At 42.3% G+C, this 18,751-nt stretch overlaps 1 protein-coding gene across 5 annotated transcripts in view; it reads left to right on the top strand.

Moving 5' to 3' along the window:
- SUGCT (succinyl-CoA:glutarate-CoA transferase) overlaps positions 1-18,751 on the top strand; it is a 282,845-nt gene that overhangs the window by 93,343 nt on the left and 170,751 nt on the right. For all 5 annotated transcript variants that reach the window (XM_033165080.1, XM_033165078.1, XM_033165081.1 and 2 more), the window contains 2 exons: positions 11,720-11,791; positions 12,492-12,589. In XM_033165080.1, coding sequence (XP_033020971.1) covers positions 11,720-11,791; positions 12,492-12,589 — 170 coding nt within the window. The remainder of the gene's footprint in view (positions 1-11,719; positions 11,792-12,491; positions 12,590-18,751) is intronic.

Here is an 18,751-nt window from a genome sequence, read left to right as displayed (position 1 = left end):
CTCTTGAGTCTTAAATGGTAGCCTGAAATCTCCCAAGAACAGGGGTGATATTATCTGTGTAGAGTTTCTTAAATGCATGGGAAACACAAATTCAAAATATACTAGCCTCTTGAGTGTTGCATTGCTATAGAAAAGTCCCTGACCCTGTGCTCTGAAATTATAGCCAGGGAAAGAGAGAAAACATGTGTTCAACGATAAATCTTTTACAATTCAGTCTGACTGAAGGTGTCACTAAAAGATTTACTCATAAAATGTTAAAGTCTGGATTTGTTTAAACAAATAAGAGAATAGCTGTACTTTGTGATATGATTGTGGGTGCATGAAGAGTTAGGAAAGGGAAGTTTGTAGTAGGACAAAAGTATATTTCCCAAGGGGTTTGCTTTCTCTGGGTTGGGATGTGGCCATATTAGGTAATTACTATTGTCTCCCTGTTTCCACTAAGATAATCTTTTTTAGGCAGTCTGCTCAGTGAAGCATAAATCCACTTGGCCGCTGTTGTGCCTAAACTGTGGCAGTTGAGCCCACAAAGCCAGCCCTGTGATGAAGCTGGGTGGATCAGACTGCGCCAAACAGCAGATTTTGCTGGCCATAAGGAGCTGGAGATTGCCAAAAAGCAAATCTGATTTAGTTTTGACAAGTGCTATGGCAGCATTGGTGGATCAACGTGAAACACAGAGAGAGATATAGTCTTCTGACCACCAATACCCAGAAACAGAGCAAAAGTCACAATAACGCTTGTACATATTACTGGTAAGTTAAAACAGTTGAATACAATATAAAATATCATTTACATTTTAAAAAAAACAAAGTAGTTAAATGCATCTGGCTATTTTCATTAGTGTGCTTATAGCTAAGCTTTGACCAACATTATTTAGTATTTATCCTGCCCTCCATATTTTGGGAAAACATTGAGATGCACTGACTGATTCATGTCTGTGGAAGTTTTCTTTAGTGAAAAGAATGTGGTATTTTATTCTATTAGCTTAACTTATTATTACATTTTTGCATCTACATATGTTGTAAGTAAAATTTTCACTTGTTATCACAGCATTGGTGGGGACATAGACAGGAATATGGAATATTTTTCTAATCATATAGCACAATCAGTATGTGCTTACCTCCGTATTTTACTACTTTGCCTATTATGTATAATCCCATGGGTGGTTTTTTATGGCACCGATATACACCCATTGCACACATAACATCTCTTCCCCCCCCCACCCCCACAACCCACATAATCTTGAGAGTGGCAGTAAACAAGGAGTCCAGCATTACAGGTGCAGGCATGATATATTAGTCCAGGCATAGGCAAACTAGACCCTTCAGATGTTTTGGGACTACAGTTCCCATCATCCCTGATCACTGGTTCTGTTAGCTAGGGATCATGGGAGTTGTAGTCCCGAAACATCTGGAGGGCCAAGTTTGCTTATGCCTGTATTAGTCATTCCTTTCTTCCACTGTAAGGAGACCACCCTAATTTGCACCAAACCACATAAATATATAGCTGAAACCATTGGGGTAACATTATTTAAATTTCTGGTTTCTCGGGGCAGAATCAATGTTTGCCCTTGAGAGTGAGCATATGTACATCCAAGTTTTTTCAAGTGTTTTCACTAGCCAAACCACAAACAGACCACTTTTTAAACTTCCTCAAGCACAGAAAAAAAGTTTGGCAAGGGGAACTGCTGAAGAAGAAAAAAAAAATGAGATGAGGAGAAAGCCCAGGTGCTTCCATCCACACACCCTCTTGGGGATTGTGGCCGTCGTGTGTGTGTCAGCACGCAAAATGAACTGCCATGACCAAATAACCCAAACTTAATAATGCATGATATAAGTCAAAATATATAGGATGAGAGACCTCTGTATGGTTACAGAAGGAATTTGTTGAAGAGGTGAAGGCCCTATTTGTTTTTATAGAATTATGACCCCTGCTTTCATTCGGGACATCCTGGAGGTGGCCCAGGATCCATATGAAGGAGGCTATTTGGCATCTAGTCTGCCGTCCTCCCCTCTCACACTCACTGTATGTTTATGACAGGGAGTCAAAAGGTTGTCCTCTTTCTCTCAGCAAGATGGCCTCTGAGTGACACCAGGGATGCCATCAAGCAAGCAACATCAAAAGGCTCAAGACGGGATTCCTGCAGACCATAACTTTAGTTGGCAGGGATTTAAGTAGGCTGTCAAGTAGTAGCTGGGGGTGTCCATCTGGCAGTCTAAAGAGCGCTATGCCTGCTATTCCCTTACAGTTGACTCACAGTTAACTTTTTTCAAAAGGTTTGAGACAAGAAAGCTTCTTGACCATATACGTAGAAATTGGTCTTTAACTGCAGACCAAATGGACGGCCCATTCTGCACCTCACTCCGATATTAATGAGGACTTCAATGCTGAAGAAACAGAAACAGTATTAAAATTTCAAAAGGGATAAGGAAAATAATGCTTCTCTCCAATGGAGAATGTTTCACGTCCAAGCAAAACCTGGTTAGCTTCCATAGAAAAGTTACAATTTCCAGATATTATATGTACCAAAGGCAACAATGCAAATGAAAACATAAATTTGTGTTTAAAGAGGGAGGGAGGGTTGCTGTCCTTGAAAGCAGATGCAACAGTTTACATAGGAAAGCCTATTTTGGGTTTATTTTAAACCCCTGAAGGGTAAAGAGAATGTAGCTGACCTAGACAACTGCATCATGGGGTGGATGAGGTTAAAAAAAAAGTGCAGATTTCATCTATATATTTATTAAATTTGTTGCATATATACCCTACCTTTAAAGGAATTCCCAAAGCAGTGTAACAATAAATATCACAATATTAAAAATCAGATAACATAATGTGCCTCAAGTGAAAAGTGAGTGTGTTTATGTGACGCTGGGTATGGTTTCTGGAGTCCAGCTCTTCCCTATCTGGGTGTTTCTCCTCAAAGTAGGCAGGACTTTGAGGTTGGATAAATTGGTTGGCTGTGATGTACATTTTGGAGCATGTACACTGGACGGAACGTTTTCTCATCTTGAAATGACATTTTGATTGACTGCACATCAAATATGTTTGAAAGTTGGAGGTAAACCTAAGAACAAAAAAACCCAAACCACCCTCTGAGAGCCAATAAAAGAAGAAGAATTAAGCAGTGGTCAAAGTTAAGCTATCGCTTTTGCTATTGTAACCCGTCTCAACTGACATCAACCAAAATATACTGAATTCACACTTGTGTGGCTCAAAACAGAATTTGGCTATCCAGGCCAAATATGACCAGCCAATTTCAAGTATAAATGTCTGCAAAGTTCAATAATTATTATGATTTCTATAGCAGATGGCCTCCGGGCTTCTAGTACGTATTTGATTTTCCAAAGGGAATGTTCCATTGCTCTTTTTTCTTTGAAAGCAATACAAACACAATGCCAGTAGTCTCAAATCACAAGCCATTACAATTACCCTTTTATCTCTACACAGTGGTTAAGAAACAAAGTTTGGTTTCAAACCTTCAGTACATTGTTATGAATACTGGAGGGGAAAATGTTTTAAAAATAGTTCAGTGGTGCCCTTTAAAACCCGTAAACTCTTATTGTGCCTCTTCTGTAAGTAGCAAATGGCTGTGAGGTGTGTGCATGGTTTTCTTCTGAAATATTGCGGACTGTATAAGACTTTGTTTGCTTAATTTTTCAGTGGAACTGAATTTTTATGATCTGCTCATAAACCTCCTGAACATAGTGGTCTAAATGGAAACACTGACACAATCTTAATTACACTGGCTCCAGCATGATACAGTGATTAAAGTTTGTTTATTTTGCACAGGAGTGTGTGTGTGTGTGTGTGTGTGTGTGTGTACAATTTCATTGTTGGGAAAACTAATGGAAAAGTAATGTGGCAGTGGAGACTATGACACTTTATTCCTTTGCTTCAGAACAACAGGTCCATGATTTCAGTTTCAAACAATTTATTTATTTTAGGTGAAGAGAAATCTTGATACATTGATGTTTCTAATTTCTAAATAATTGTGATAGCCCCCTCCCCCAGTTGCATTCTGTTCACCCAATTGAGCTTATGTCTGGGGTCTGCTTTTCAAGTAACTGGTCCAGAGTTGTTTAGGATTTTATATGTAAGTAACAAGACCTAAAAACTGGTGCAGTGACTCATAGGCCAATGCAGATATTTGACCAGTAAGGCAGTAGCATAGTGTGGGGGCCACGGGGTTGGTTGCCCCAGCCACAAAAATTCTTAGGGGCGCAACCCTCGCTATGCCACTGAGCCCAAAAGGTGCCCCGAGACTGGGAGGGAGATGGCTTCCTTTCCTGGTCTGGCAATGCCCAGAACACATGGCGCAAATGTCTCCATGGCAGCCAGGTGGGCTGCGAGCAGGGAGCGGGCAGCCGGTCAGGTCCTCCCCTGCTGGGCTGGAGCCCCTTCTCACTGTCCACACCTTTTGGTACCTCAGGTCTGCATCCTTCACTTGCAAGCGCCACATGCCACACACTTTTCGAGCCATGACTGGTGCCGCTTTTGTGTGTGCCAGGTCATTGCTGCGCTGGGTGGCTCCTTTAGCTTCCTCCCCCCCCCCCACTTCAGGATGGAGGTGGTGGGTCCCCTGCAGTGCCGCAGAGTCTCCCAACCCAGGCCCCCATATGAGATCAGGCAGCCAAAGACATGATGGGCTTCCGCTGGAGTGTTTGGCGTGGATGAAGAGGAGGCTATGTTAGCCTTGGCTGCCAGCCAGACTAGCGGAGCTTCCTGCGGGCACACTACAGAGAGCTGAAGCAGCTGGTGCAGGGTGAGGCATGGCACTAGAGGGGCATTGGTTGTGAGGTTGGAGTCCGCGTCTGGCACCGCCTGGGAGGAAGTTGCGCTAAAAATGGGGGGCGACGACGACGTATCCCCTTTTGCACCTTGCCCTGGGCATTAGCAACCCATGTTATGGCACTGCACTCACCATCCAGGACACAGCATTTTTCACCAACTGCAGCCTCTAGACCAGCCATGAGGGAAACCACAAATATTTGTCTCAGTTACTCAGAACTCAGTTACTTACTTCCTGAGAACATCACTTTGGGCTCAGGGGCCTGCCCTGCATCCTCCACAGTAAAGCTAAATGCAAATACATCATTCAGCTTTTTATATAATCTTACGTTCTTTTAGCACACTTTTAACTTCCCTGTCATCTAATTGTATGACTATCACCATCACCGCAAGCTAGTTTATTGCTTTGGGTTTATTTGAATTTATTTATTTTTTGGGTTGGTCTTCATGTTTTTTGCAATATACTCCTCAAGTATTTTTATTTATTATCCCTTATTGTGTACTTGCATTTCTGTTGCCAAACTGTATGTTCCTGAAAACCGAAAGAAAAGGGCCTTTGTGAATATCTTATTAGCCAGCAGGCTTTTCAACTGATAAATTTCTGATGAAGCACAAGAGATGATATGTCACTTCCCATAAGTGACTGTAAGTCATTGAGAAATAATTAAGTAAATAGCATGCGTCACATAAACCTTTCAAATGAAAGAGCCCCAACCCCAAAGCATGGTGGAGATCCTAGCTGCTGGGTAGGGCTCGTATGGATAAGAGTGTCCCTGCTGAGGTTCAAACGTTTTAAAAATAATTTGTTTATTGAAAATATATACCCACCCACCTCAAAAGCTTACTGGAAACCACTGAGATAATAATTTACTTATGAATGAGGCTGTGTAAAATGTAAGTTCAGGTTGCATGGAGAAGTAGAGATCATGGTAAGATCATGGTCAAATGAAGTAATTCTTTAATGTGAATGGTTAGGCTATAGCCTATTTAGAAAGGTGGCTGGCTAGGCAATAATTTGGGTCAACAGGTATTGAACAGTGGCAAATTGCTTAGTAAAACAATAACTCCAGCCTTGTTCCTATAGTAAGTGTTGTGGCAAGGAGCTCCACCAGTTCCCTAGTTGCAACTGAAGCCTGCCTCCATTTCTAGAGTCAGAAGCTGACTTAGCAGCTAGAAAACACAGATATATGGCATCTTCATTTTATTCATTGCTTGGATTGGATTAGGACCAAAGGACCTGAGTAATTGCTCTTAATCCTTCATTGCTCTTAATCCTTATCCCAGAAATGAGAGACCCTTTTCTGTTTCATTATAGAATGAAGTGAATGATGCAAAGAAGGTTGGTGGATCAAACATAAAATGGTGACCAAGCCCTTGGAAATCTAAAATTAACCTACTGAAAGACTAAAAATAAAATAAAATAAATTCACCCCACCATAGCATTAATCTCCATAAAGTTTATTTTATTTAGGAATCAGCAAGTAAGGAAGCATTAAAAATAATTTAGCAAATATTACATTAGTAACCTGGATGTGTGTGCTGTAATCCGAACTTTAAAACACCAGTCGTCACTGAAGCATATGTTGCTGAACTCAATGGGATTGTCTCATTTCCCATCTCTACTTTTTCTTGGCAACATATTGTCTCGATGGCACCACATTTCATCTCTCTCATTGCTGAAGATGAATTTCGATGCAAGATCCTGGGCCAAAATACCTTCAGCCTTTGGGATGGTCCAGATGTGATTCAGGTCCATCTGTATTTATCGTGTGTGTGTGTGTGTGTGTGTGTGTTAAGAGGTTGAAGCATAACCTGACATTAAAAGCAAGCCTTGGTGGTATAAGTAGCTTTGGAAAGGAGGCCAGCAGAAATCTTGACCATTTCTCTTTTTGCTGTGTTTGCAAAACTCACTTCTGGTCAAAGTGTCCAACAGGAAGTGCTTTTAAAAGGTTCTGGTAAGGACTCACAATTCCAAACTTCTCCGGGTGGAATTTCTGCCCCCTCCCCCATTTTAAGCAGTACAAAAATGAGGGCCATTCAGTACTAAATTATTGCTTTTAAGAAAGCAGTAGTATGCAGTCAAGCCTGGAGCTACAGGTGCTCCAGTCCCAGGGACTTCAGCAAAGCTTTAGCATAGGTAACCATAGGCCTGGGTTACCATCTTAAATTTCTAAATTCTTGACTAATAATGAGATCCCGTGAGAGTTGCTGGAGCAGGGGGAATCCGTTCTTATAGCAGTTGTAGGCTGCTTGATATGGAAAAGCTAGGACAGAACCTGTGTCAGCTGCTCACGAGTAGTTCAGACTTCGTTTATCTTTGGCAAAATTGCAGTGTAGTTCATGTGGAACCTATGGAGGGGTGAAAAGATAGGATCGTGACAGTGCAGTCTTATAATGTCCACTCAAAAGTAAGTTTCTTTTAATCCAATGAGGCTTATTTCCAGTAAACTGCAATCATATACAAATGGCAAAATAAATGGCAAAACTTGATAGATTTCATACTGTAAACCTGCAGGCGGCGATTGTTCTTTTTGCCTGAATCGTTGTGCAGCCCCTAGCTTTTGAGGTGCTCTAGAAATAATGGCCCCCTTCATGGATCACTGCCTTGTCGTGGCGAAGGGGCTTGAATTACTCAGGGAAGCTATGGACAGGTCAAGATGGACAGGTCATAGTGGAGAGTTTGGACCAAACGTGATCCACCTGGAGTAGGAACTGGCAAGCCACTCCAGTATCCCTGCCAAGAAAACTCCATGGACAAAGACAACAGGCATATAAAAGATATGACGCTGGAAGATGAGCCCCTCAGGTCGGAAGGCGTCCAACATGCTACTGGGGAAGAGCGGAGGACAAGTACAAGTAGATTCAGAGCTGATGATGCGGCTGGGCCAAAGCCGAAAGGACGCTCAGTTGCGGATATGCCTGGAAGCGAAAGGAAAGTCCAATGCTGTAAAGAAAAGTATTGCATAGGAACCTGGAATGTAAGAACCATGAACCTTGGTAAGCTGGATGTGGTATGAGATGGTTGGACAGTGTTCTCGAAGCTACTAACATGAGTTTGGCCAAACTGCGAGAGGCAGTGAAGGATAGGCGTGCCTGGCGTGCTCTGGTCCATGGGGTCACGAAGAGTCGGACACGACTGAACGACTGAACAACAACAACAAAAGAAATAATGACAATAATAGCTATTAATGTTAGTGACATAAGAGACAGGTGGTTGTGGCTCAAATAGTGGAGATCTATAACAAGCATTAGGGTTACATTCCCATGTCTGCCTCTTTGGGAGAGAAGAGGAAGTTGGAATTCAATAAATGTAGCCATTTTGACTAATTTGCGCAAAGCAATCTTGTGCAAAGCAACTACTCCTAATACAATGGGGTTTCTGTGTGTGTGCAAGTGTTATTTTCACTAATATTTTCATTATGCACACTTTCCTCCAACATATGCATTGGTTGGTTGGAGAACTCCTTCACAAAATTAAGATGTGTGGATTTTTAAGGCTAGCTGTTTTCCGGTTCATATATTGCTTCAGAAAGTGTGAATTTGATTGATTTAACTTCAAATGCATATTGAACCAAACTTATCCTCCATCCCTAATCATGACTTAAGTTCAACTAGCTCAGTCTGGATCCAACCCAATACGTGTGAGGTACTTTAAAAGCATAGCATTTTTTCTTTCTGTTTGCTTTCTTTTACACAAAATGTAAAATTAGTGGTGAGCAGCGCTAGTGCTTTCTGTTGCCAGAATCAGCATAGGTCCAGAGGACACAAAAATTCCAGCTCCCCTATTACTGTATCTGGTCCTTTAGTGGGTCATTGTTTGCCATCCTCCCAGGAGACCCTTTCTCCCTAATATATCCTTGGTGAATCTGAGCTTCTCGTTATGTTTACAGCCTCCTCCACTCCTGAAGCCTTGGGGTGATGAGAAAGAATCAGCGATCCAGGCAGGACTTGGTATGGGATCAAAGTGGTTCTTTGGGCCCCTGGCAAGGATCTTTGAGATAGATCTCTTCAGACTGAAGGTTTCTCCAGGTCTTCAGTTGGAATGTAATTTTCAGGGACCCAATCCTCTTCCTCCAAATATTTCTCTCTAGGGTCTGGATTGGATTCCTTAAGGGGAAACACTGAATTCTGAGTCAGGATGTTCCTTGGTGTAGGTCTTTGACTATCCACGACTCTTCTATTATAATCCAGTAGCTGTGTCTTTCAGGTGGCAATACACTCCTGTTAAAGGCTTCCAAGGAATGTCCACCAGCTAAACTCCCATCAGAAACTGGTTCCACAGCACAACTCTTAACATCATTGTTTATGACTGTATTTGTGTTGGTGATAATGATAGTACTGCAAATATAATTACAGTGGTACCTCGGGTTACGTACTTAATCCGTTCCGGGTTACAGTATGTAACCCAAAAAGCATGTAACCCAAAAATTCGTTCTGTGCATGCGCAGACCGAAAAAAACACAGAAAAAACAGGGAAAAAACTGTGAAAAACGCTCTGCACATGTGCAGATCTCGCGCACCGGGTTGCGCTTCCAGGTTAGCGGAGTTCGTAACCCGAAAAGTACACAACCCGAAGCGTACGTAAACCGAGGTACCACTGAAAAGTGTATATATTTATTTGATTTCTGTCCCACATTTTAATCAAAATAGTTTATGTAAAATAGTATAATACAGCTATATTAGGGCTCCTTCCAGGCCATCCCTGCCCCCACCAACACTTGGCACTGTTCTGAGTTTTCCTCACCCCTCACTTCTCATTAGGCTAGTGGTTCCCAAACATTTCCCCCTCACAGACCACTTGAACATTGCTGAGAGTCTTGGTGAACCACCTCATCATTTTTTCTGCCCGTTGTAGCAATTGTAGTGTGCTGTGCTACTCGCTGCATGGTTCTTAATTGTGTTTTTACTATGAACCACAGGTCACAATTTGGGAACCTCTGCTTTAGGCCATTTGGGCTGTTCCTATCCCTTGATACACAATCTGATAATTAGAGGATCTTTGTATATTTACCCCCAAACCTGTAGTTTCTTTCACCAAACATTGCTTTGGAATGTCATATCATTCATCTCCACTGATTTCCTCTAACAAGCTCTGAAATAATTTCCATGTCTGTGGCTTATTGTCTTCAGTTACTCTTGCACCACGAAGTTCAGGACACCAACGTTGCGTATTATTTTGCATGCAATTTTTGTCATGTTCCTGGGTGCCCTGTCACAAGCCTCTGTTCTTTACAAACAAAAGACACACACAGAGAAGACTTTTGCCTTGTATGAAGTAAATTTTATTGCACTAATTTAGCAAGATTCACGGCTACGGGCAGCAGTTTATCAAAACAAAATCTCATTAAAATCTGTCTGCACTTTGCTTTCTGTCTCCTTTGTATAATAAGATAGTGGAGCTTTCTGTGACCAGACAGTAACCTGTGGTAACCTGCGGGTTGTGTGTGTATACATCCATAGACCATGAATGAAACTGTTGTTAGCACTCTTAAATGTTGGCCTTGCTGTGCTAATAATGTTGCGATGTTTCTGCTTTATCAGCAACAATGACTGACAAATAATCAGCCGTTTTTTGTGATGGGAAGCCCAGAATATCTGCTCTGCTGAAGAAGAAAATAAATTTCACACAGAGAGACGCTGCTGTATTTATTCCAATACTACTACTGTCTGAAGATGACATGGGGATTGCATTTTCCTAATTACATTTTAGGGTTTACTCATTTTTTCCCACACATGCCCCAAAGTCAGTGAAGCAAAAACATTAATGGCTGGGCCTTTACATGTATATTAACTTCAGTATTGGCAGCTCAAGAGCATGAACACAAGTTAGATGCTGCTGTGTGGTCTTGCCCGGCATTTGCAAAGTGATAATTGCTGATAAGCACATGATTATACATGCATTTACTTTAATGGGACCTTTGAGAGCGTCATAAATAAAGTACAGAAGCCCCATCTTTATGTGCCTTAAATGGCTGGATGTGTGTGCTTGCTGTGATGCGTAAATTCAGCTAAAGTTGAAAAGCTTTAGTTGTTGGGTAGAAAATATTAATTTATATTGAGAACCTGGACTACTTAACATATTTTTAAAGCGCTAGCTTATATTTCACTCCAACAGGTCCAATGATATCACAGTGGCCGTGGCAGAGTTTATTTCAGTAGTCATACGAATCAAAGATCAACATACCCATGACTGAACAAATAACGCTTCGGTCTCCCTTCCCGGGGGGGGGGGGTTTGTCTGTATGAATCTGTATTTTATTCTGAATTCGTGTTATGGGTTGTTGGACCGCAATAATACACACACACACACACAGTGGTACCTCGACTTATGAAATTAATCCGTTCCAAAGGCGCGCTCGTAAATCGAAATCTTCGTAAGTCGAAGGCGCCATCTTGGAATGGGGAAAAAATTCGGAAGTCGAAAAAAGCGCATTCAAATTTTCATAAGTCGAGGTATCGTGCTGCCACTTTCCCTTCGCAAGTCGAAAATTTCGGAAGCGGCGGCCATTTTTTCGCTTCCGGAGGTCATTCGGAAGTCGAAAAATACGGAAGTCGAGTCACTTGTAAGTCGAGGTACCACTGTGTGTGTGTGTGTGTGTGTGTGTGTGTATATATATATATATGTATAATTGAATTTATATGCCACCTTTCTGCCAAGGCACCTAAAGCAGTTTACAATATTAACTTACTAAAACAAATGCAGTGAACATAAAGTTCACCTGGAAGCGGAGGGGAGAGTCCAGCAGTAGCAGGCACGGATATTTTCTCTGCCTGCCTCCCCACCTCTCTTCTGCAGATGGTGCGTGTGCACTCAGACTAGTTCTGAAAGACAGTGACCTTTAAAAAACGACTGGTGGTGGAGGCAGAAATATTATTCACATAGTACCATAATGCATGTTTCAATTACATTCTGATCTCCCCTACTGTTTCTAGGCTTTCAAAACAAAGGACGGCTACATTGTGGTGGGAGCAGGAAATGATCAACAGTTTGCCACTGTCTGCAAGGTAATAACAATTAAAGAGCAATTCACAAGGTGGGAAGCTCAAGGTGATAATGTTGATGATTTCGTGAATCGCCTTCAGCATAAGTCACAAGACCATTTACAATAATACGATAATGACAGTACAAAAGGAAAACGTTGGTTTTAAAACAATACAAATAAATATGTTGCGGGTGTATGCATGATTCTAGTAAAATGTTTCACCGAATAATGGTTTCTAAATAATGTTTCACCGAATAATGGTTTCTAAATGAGCTAAGGTGGAATATTGATACTTACATAAGAAGCAGCAGTGCCATATTCTGTTATATAATTTAGGGTTGCCATATTTCCAGAGATAAAAATCCAGAAAAAGTTGTTGGGCTTTTTTTGGCGATCGGTAGAATAAGAGTCTTTAAATAAATAGCTGGTGTGAGCTGCTTGTGTTGTTGAATTAGTGGAAAATCGAGATGGAAGAATTTCAGTTAATTAAAGGCACGATGGACATACTTTACTCCAATTAATTAAAATTAAATTATTTTTAATTAATCGATTAAATGTGCTTTTGGATTTTACACATACAGTAAATGTTAATAAATGCTTTATGTAGAGAGCCCAGTTTTATTGATTATATTCTTTGATATTTAGTGTATGACTGCATCTCTCTCACTGAAGACCAATTTGCACAACTTTCTGTGATGATTATGTTACTGAATGCATTTCAGATCCTGAATCTGCCTGAAATCAGCCATGATTCCAGATACAAAAATAACCAGCAGCGAGTGCTAAATAGGAAGGAACTTACTGAAATTTTAACAGCCAGGTATGATTTATAAATTTAAGCTTCAAGTGTTTATATTTGCAAACATGTTTGCAGTCATGGCCATTTTATTATGTATAGATCATGTAGGCTAATATTAACTATAGGGTGTTATGTAAGTTTATAAAAGCATAAGATTTCAAGTATTCCACCAAACGGATGTCACTTAAGAAATTTTGTCTTAGGCAAGATTGTCTTGATTTGTCTTTAACTAGGTAAGGGCAAATTTGTCTGTTTCTGTACCTCATAATAACATTCAGTTGTTCAGTCGTTCAGTCGTGTCCGACTCTTCGTGACCCCATGGACCAGAGCACGCCAGGCACTCCTGTCTTCCACTGCCTCCCGCAGTTTGGCCAAACTCATGTTAGTAGCTTCGAGAACACTGTCCAAACATCTCATCCTCTGTCGTCCCCTTCTCCTTGTGCCCTCCATCTTTCCCAACATCAGGGTCTTTTCCAGGGAGTCTTCTCTTCTCATGAGGTGGCCAAAGTACTGGAGCCTCAGCTTCAGGATCCGTCCTTCTAGTGAGCACTCAGGGCTGATTTCCTTCAGAATGGATAGGTTTGATCAAAACAACCCTCAAAACACATACATATTTCAAATGGTACTTTTTCTTAAAGTAAGTACTTAAATGCAACTCTTACAACTGGCTATAAATGGTCCGCTAGGCACCTTCTGTGCAACACCATATTGTGTATGTGGTCATCAGTGGGAGAAGTCATTTTCCTTTGGAAACATTCCTTATTTTCCTATAACCTCTTAAAATGTTCTCAAATGCCCTGAGTCATCTCCTGCATGGAAGACAGTCTCATCTCCCCCATATACGTGCCCTCTCCAGTTTTATTTCAAACACCGCTCTATGGGAGTGGGGTGCAGGTTCATCCAATTCTTTTGCGAAGTCCTGCTGTGGGATTTACTGAAAGACAATATTCCATTTTTCATTTTTATACCCATAGTTGGCTGTTACTTGGTTGTCCCTGTTGCTGTCTCAAGTTCAGTTCTTCAGCTTGTTTGCCAAATATATTATGCTATGTTAGCAGAGGTTCCACAAAATCCCTGGAGGACTGCAGATGCTGCCTGTACAGACCTATTCTGTACTTCATATGCTAATGGAAGAACATAATTTATTAAGTGTCACGTTAGTTTGAATGAATCTGGCACCCAATAAAGAAAGACCAATTGTAATATAAATCTTGGTCCAGGATCTTGGAGTCATATGTTTCCATTCCTGTTCCTTGTAATTTGGCTTGTATTAGCTAATAGACATCATTTGTGGAGTGATCACATTTTATATGGTAAATTTTGAAAGACAGGTTATGTGGGACTTGTTACTGTTTCTTGGTACTAGCAAAAACAAAAACAAAAAAAACCCTTATTCCTTGGAGTCTTTGCAACAGTATCTAAAACAGAATAATTTTGGAGAACAAATCATCAGTCACAAGAAGAAAGCAGCAGAGTAGATTAATGCTAAATATCCTTTATGGGTGCATCTGGCAGAGTTTCTTGTGGAAAAATATGTCAAATTGCCAGGACTGGCATGCATTATTACAAAATCAGAAAGGCTACGCTAAGCAAGGCTAGCATTTCAATAACTGGGCCTGACAAGATAAAGTTTTTCTGCAGTAGTGTCAGCAATCACACTGACCACAGTCAAATTTAATGCATTGAAGAAGTGATTATCTGCCTTACGAATGATCAGAAACTGGAAGTCTGATTAGATGTGAGCTTCAGCACAACCTGACTGCGCATGATGCATCTACCTTGCTAAAGTTAAGCACGTCTGGGCAGTGCATGTGTGGAAGGTTGCCTAGGAATCCCACATAGGCTGCCTTGAGTTTCATGAGCTGCCAAAATTTTTGCTCCGTAAGACTCACTTTTTCCCTCCTAAAAAGTAAGGGGAAATGTCTGTGCGTCTTATGGAGTGAATGTGTGGTCAATCGCTGGCTCCCTTTCCGGCCCCGCCCCCTTGCCCAGGCCTCCATTGTTGAATGTCCTGCAAACGGAGGCTGTTTGTTTCCCCAGTGACATGTGACTGGCTGATTAGATTATCTGTGTGGAAACTGTAGAAATGGCTCCCTTTCTTAAAGAAGCTGCAGAACTGTGAGTTGAACCCCATAAAAACAGGATTTTTTCCCCTTTGCAAATATACTCAACAACTTTGAGCTGATCCTCAAAAAGGGGGCTTTTCCCCTTTGTAAAAGAAGCTGCACAACTGTGAGCTAATCCTCAAAAAAGGGGCTTTTCCCCTTTGTAAAAGAAGCTGCACAACTGTGAGCTGATCCCCCCCCCCAATATGGGGCTTTCCTCCTTTCCTCCTCTAAAAACTAGGTGTGTCTTATGGTCAGGTGCGTCTTATGGAGCGAAAAATACAGCACTCAAACACACTGTGAAGCCCCGCTCTCCTGCTGAATCCCAGGTGCTCTCAAAACGCCCGTCCTGCTTGCACATTAGGGGATTCTTAAGATGGGAAACCCATGTGATCTTGAACCTCCCGCTGCCTTGCAGCTATACTCACTCATTCGTGAGAAAGGCTTCAGGGGTAAACCCTGAAGAAAAATCAGCCTTGCAAAACATCTTCAGGAGAAGAAAAGGCTAAGGAGTAACCCTACACAAATTTGGAATGGAGCCCTTAAGGTGTCTTGTATGCTTCCTTCCACCAACTCCTGCAGCCAAGTTGGTGCCAAACGTCTTGCTCTGCTTTCCTTTGGACCACCTCAGCGATGCTGAGAGGCACTCTTGTCTCCCCCCCCCAAATGTGCAAAGTTTCTGTGCAGTCCTATTATTTGACCCACCATGTGGCAGCTAGCTACAGGGAGTCTTCATTTCCTCCTGCCCTTGTCTGTTCTTCCCTATTGAGGTGGTACTGGACAGCTGACCTTTCGCTGGACCAGTTTTTGCCTTTGGGTTTCCCTTCTGCTTTCCCCTCGGTATTCCTTCTGCTTCCTGAATTTCCTCCTTGTCTCTTTGAAGTTCTCACTGTTCCAGTTCAGCTGTTACTTGCCTCTCTGCCTGCTCCACAGTTTTGAGTCTCCGCCTCACTGTCACGCCCATCTTCCTTCTGAGACGCAGCCACATTTTCTCTCCGTCGCTTCCCCTCTCTTTCTCTCAAGTCTTAATTTCACATACCCACGTGCCATTTTTCTGACTCTTTCTCTCATCCCATCAGTGTTTCTCAAACTTGAGTCCCCAGCTGTGTTGCACTACAGTTCCCATCATCCTGTTCCTGCCAGCCGGGGACCCAAGTTTGAGAAACACTGGAAGACATGACAGGTCATTAGTTCTGCTTTAGTTTGCTCCTTTCCCCTCCACTTCTTGCTACTGCCTCCACACGTTGGTATGGTGCCTCAGGATACCCCCACCCCCACAGCCTTGCCCGCGGTTCTTTCATTTCATTTTTATTTATTGTACTAAATTTGTATACCACCTTTCACCTAAAGATCTCAGGGCAGTTTGCAGCATAAAAATACAAACTAGAACAGGCATAGGCAAACTTGACCCTCCAGATATTTTGGGACTGCAACTCCCATCATCCCTAAGGTAACAGGACCAGTGGTCAGGGATGATGGGAGTTGTAGTCCCCAAACATCTGGAGGGCCGAGTTTGCCTGTGCCTGAACTAGAAATACAAAATACATATCCTTCTGCAGTTCAGGCACATCCACATCTCTGGTGCTCTTCCTCCATTGTCTGATTTCCGGTCCAACCCCCCCCCCCATATTAATGCAAAATGGCCTAGGCAAGAAAGCCTGGACAAGGCAGCTCCCCAGCATCCATCCATCCTGCTCTGCTGCCACTGCCCATCACACAACGATGCCACTATTTCAGCCTCAGCAGTGTCAGAGGCTGCCGAGGGAAGCGGAGGAAGGTGGGTGCTGTTGGGTAATGGGCAGGGCAGGGCAGCTTTCCAGCAACCATCCTGCTTTGCCATTGCTGCCTGCCACTCCTTGTCGTCTGTGGCTGAGGCCAAAATGACAACAGCAGCCAGCGTGAGGCAAGCAGTATGAGCTGAGGGCAGGGTGAGGTCTAAGGGCAGGGACACAGTTTGGGCAATGAAATAAGGAGAGGGGGCGTGGTTTGGGTGAATTGTAAGGGGGCTGGCATGGTTAAATGCAGGCTTCCTCAAACTTGGCCCTCCAGATGTTTTTGGCCTACAACTCCCATGACCCCTAGCTAGCAGGACCAGTGGTCAGGGATGATGGGAGTTGTAGTCTCAAAACATCTGGAGGACTGAGGTTGAGGAAGCCTGGTTTAATGAGGGGGGGTGGCCAAGGGTAAAGAGAGGGGTCTAATAAAGGGTTGGGGGTTGGCACATTGTGAAGTGAGCAGGGGAAGCAGCTCCGAGTTTACATACATGTAAAGGTAAAGGTAAAGGGACCTCTGACAATTAAGTCCAGTTGCGAACGACTCTGGGGTTGCGGCGCTCATCTCCCTTTAAAGGCTGAGGGAGCCAGCGTTTGTCCACTTCCGCAGACAGTTTTTCCAGGTCATGTGGCCAGCATGACTAAGCCGCTTCTGGCGAACCAGAGCAGCGCACGGAAACGCCGTTTTCCTTCCCGCCGGAGCGGTACCTATTTATCTACTTGCACTTTGACATGCTTTCGAACTGCCAGGTTGGCAGGAGCTGGGACCGAGCGACGGGAGCTCACCCTTTCACGGGGAATCGAACTGCCGACCTTTCGATCAGCAAGCCCAAGCAGCACAGTGGTTTAACCCACAGCGCCACCCGCGTCCCTTTACATACACATACACATACACATAGTAATTGTGTATTTTTTAAAAAAGCTTTCTTGAGCATGGTTTTACACACACTTATGCATAGTTAAAACCATGCTCAAGGCACTTTTTAAAAAAAATACTCAATTACAGACATAAGAAAAGTTGTCATAAACAGTAACTAAAGCATCCAAAAGTACGCAAGCAAACTGAACAATATTTTCATATAAGTCATAGAAAAATCTAAAATAAATATATAAATGTTATTGATATTATTTTTTGTTACACTTCCCCCCGCCCCAATAAAACCCTAAACAACAACCAGCCCAGGAGTCTGTTCAGCAGCCTCAGCTTTTGTAGCTGGAGTCAGTCCGCGCTGTCCCCTCCCAGGCCAGGTGGGAAAGACCTGCAAGGCAGGGAGTAGGTCTTCCAGGTCTCTGGCCTCTTCAGGAGCCCCAGCTTTTGTAGTTTAATATATAAGAACGCAAGGGGAGCCTGCTGTCTTTTCTGATGAAGCATTTTAAAGTGCTTCAGCTTTTTGCATATCACGTTCATTATTTTTGACAGCACATGCCTGGATGCTCCCTATTCTCCTTCAAAGATACATTCTTTCAAATCCAAAGTGCAGCCTAGAGAATGCTGATTGTGGAAAAGATCTTTGGCAATATTTTTCACAGCATTTAAAGACCGTGTGTGTGGGGCTGCCTGTTTCATTGCACAACGATAAAATAACAGACACATATTTGGCAATGGTACATTTCCAAGCACTTTTCTCTTTGATTCAGACTACCTCAAAAGGGGCAATATAAAAGGTTGTTTAAATGTTTGCTTTTGTTCAGAACTGTCTGTGAACTTCATCTAAACAACTCCACATAGGGAGGAGGAAGCAGGAAATGTCTCTAATGATAGGAACATGATAACAAAGTAAGATTCTATAAATGACCCCAAGGAGGCAAGCAAGTAAACCAAGGAAATTTGGGTTGCTCAGGATAAGTATAGTATATCATATGCAAAACCGGATGACCTTGGGACAAATATTACAATCATACAACACATAAATATGCAATCAATGTTGTTATCGGACTAACAATTGTGGTTTTTAATTGGGACATGTGTTTCAGATGTAGAGGAGGAGAAAACTTTTGCAAGGCTTTGAATTGGATCTTTGTGTTTAAAAATAGACCTTTTCTCATGCATATGTCTCTTAACCACATCACATCTATCTTTTTGTTGTGAAAAATAGACGTGAAATAAAAAAAACGTGAAGCTCATTACAGTAATTAAGAATGGGAGGAAATGTACCGGGTTTTATTGAAACTGCTGATAATTTTGGTTTGCATCACTGCTGGATTACATCGGAAAATCAGATAGAATTGTAAGACAGTCTAACCATGATTTTTGCCCCAGGGCTTAGTCTCTGTATTTCTGAGGAACATGTGCAGAACATTTTTAC

The sequence above is a fragment of the Lacerta agilis genome, chromosome 12 (genome assembly GCF_009819535.1).
Source record: "Lacerta agilis isolate rLacAgi1 chromosome 12, rLacAgi1.pri, whole genome shotgun sequence".
NCBI lineage: Eukaryota > Metazoa > Chordata > Lepidosauria > Squamata > Lacertidae > Lacerta > Lacerta agilis.
Note: the sequence above shows the minus strand (reverse complement) of the source record. Positions and strands in the feature narration are given on the sequence as shown.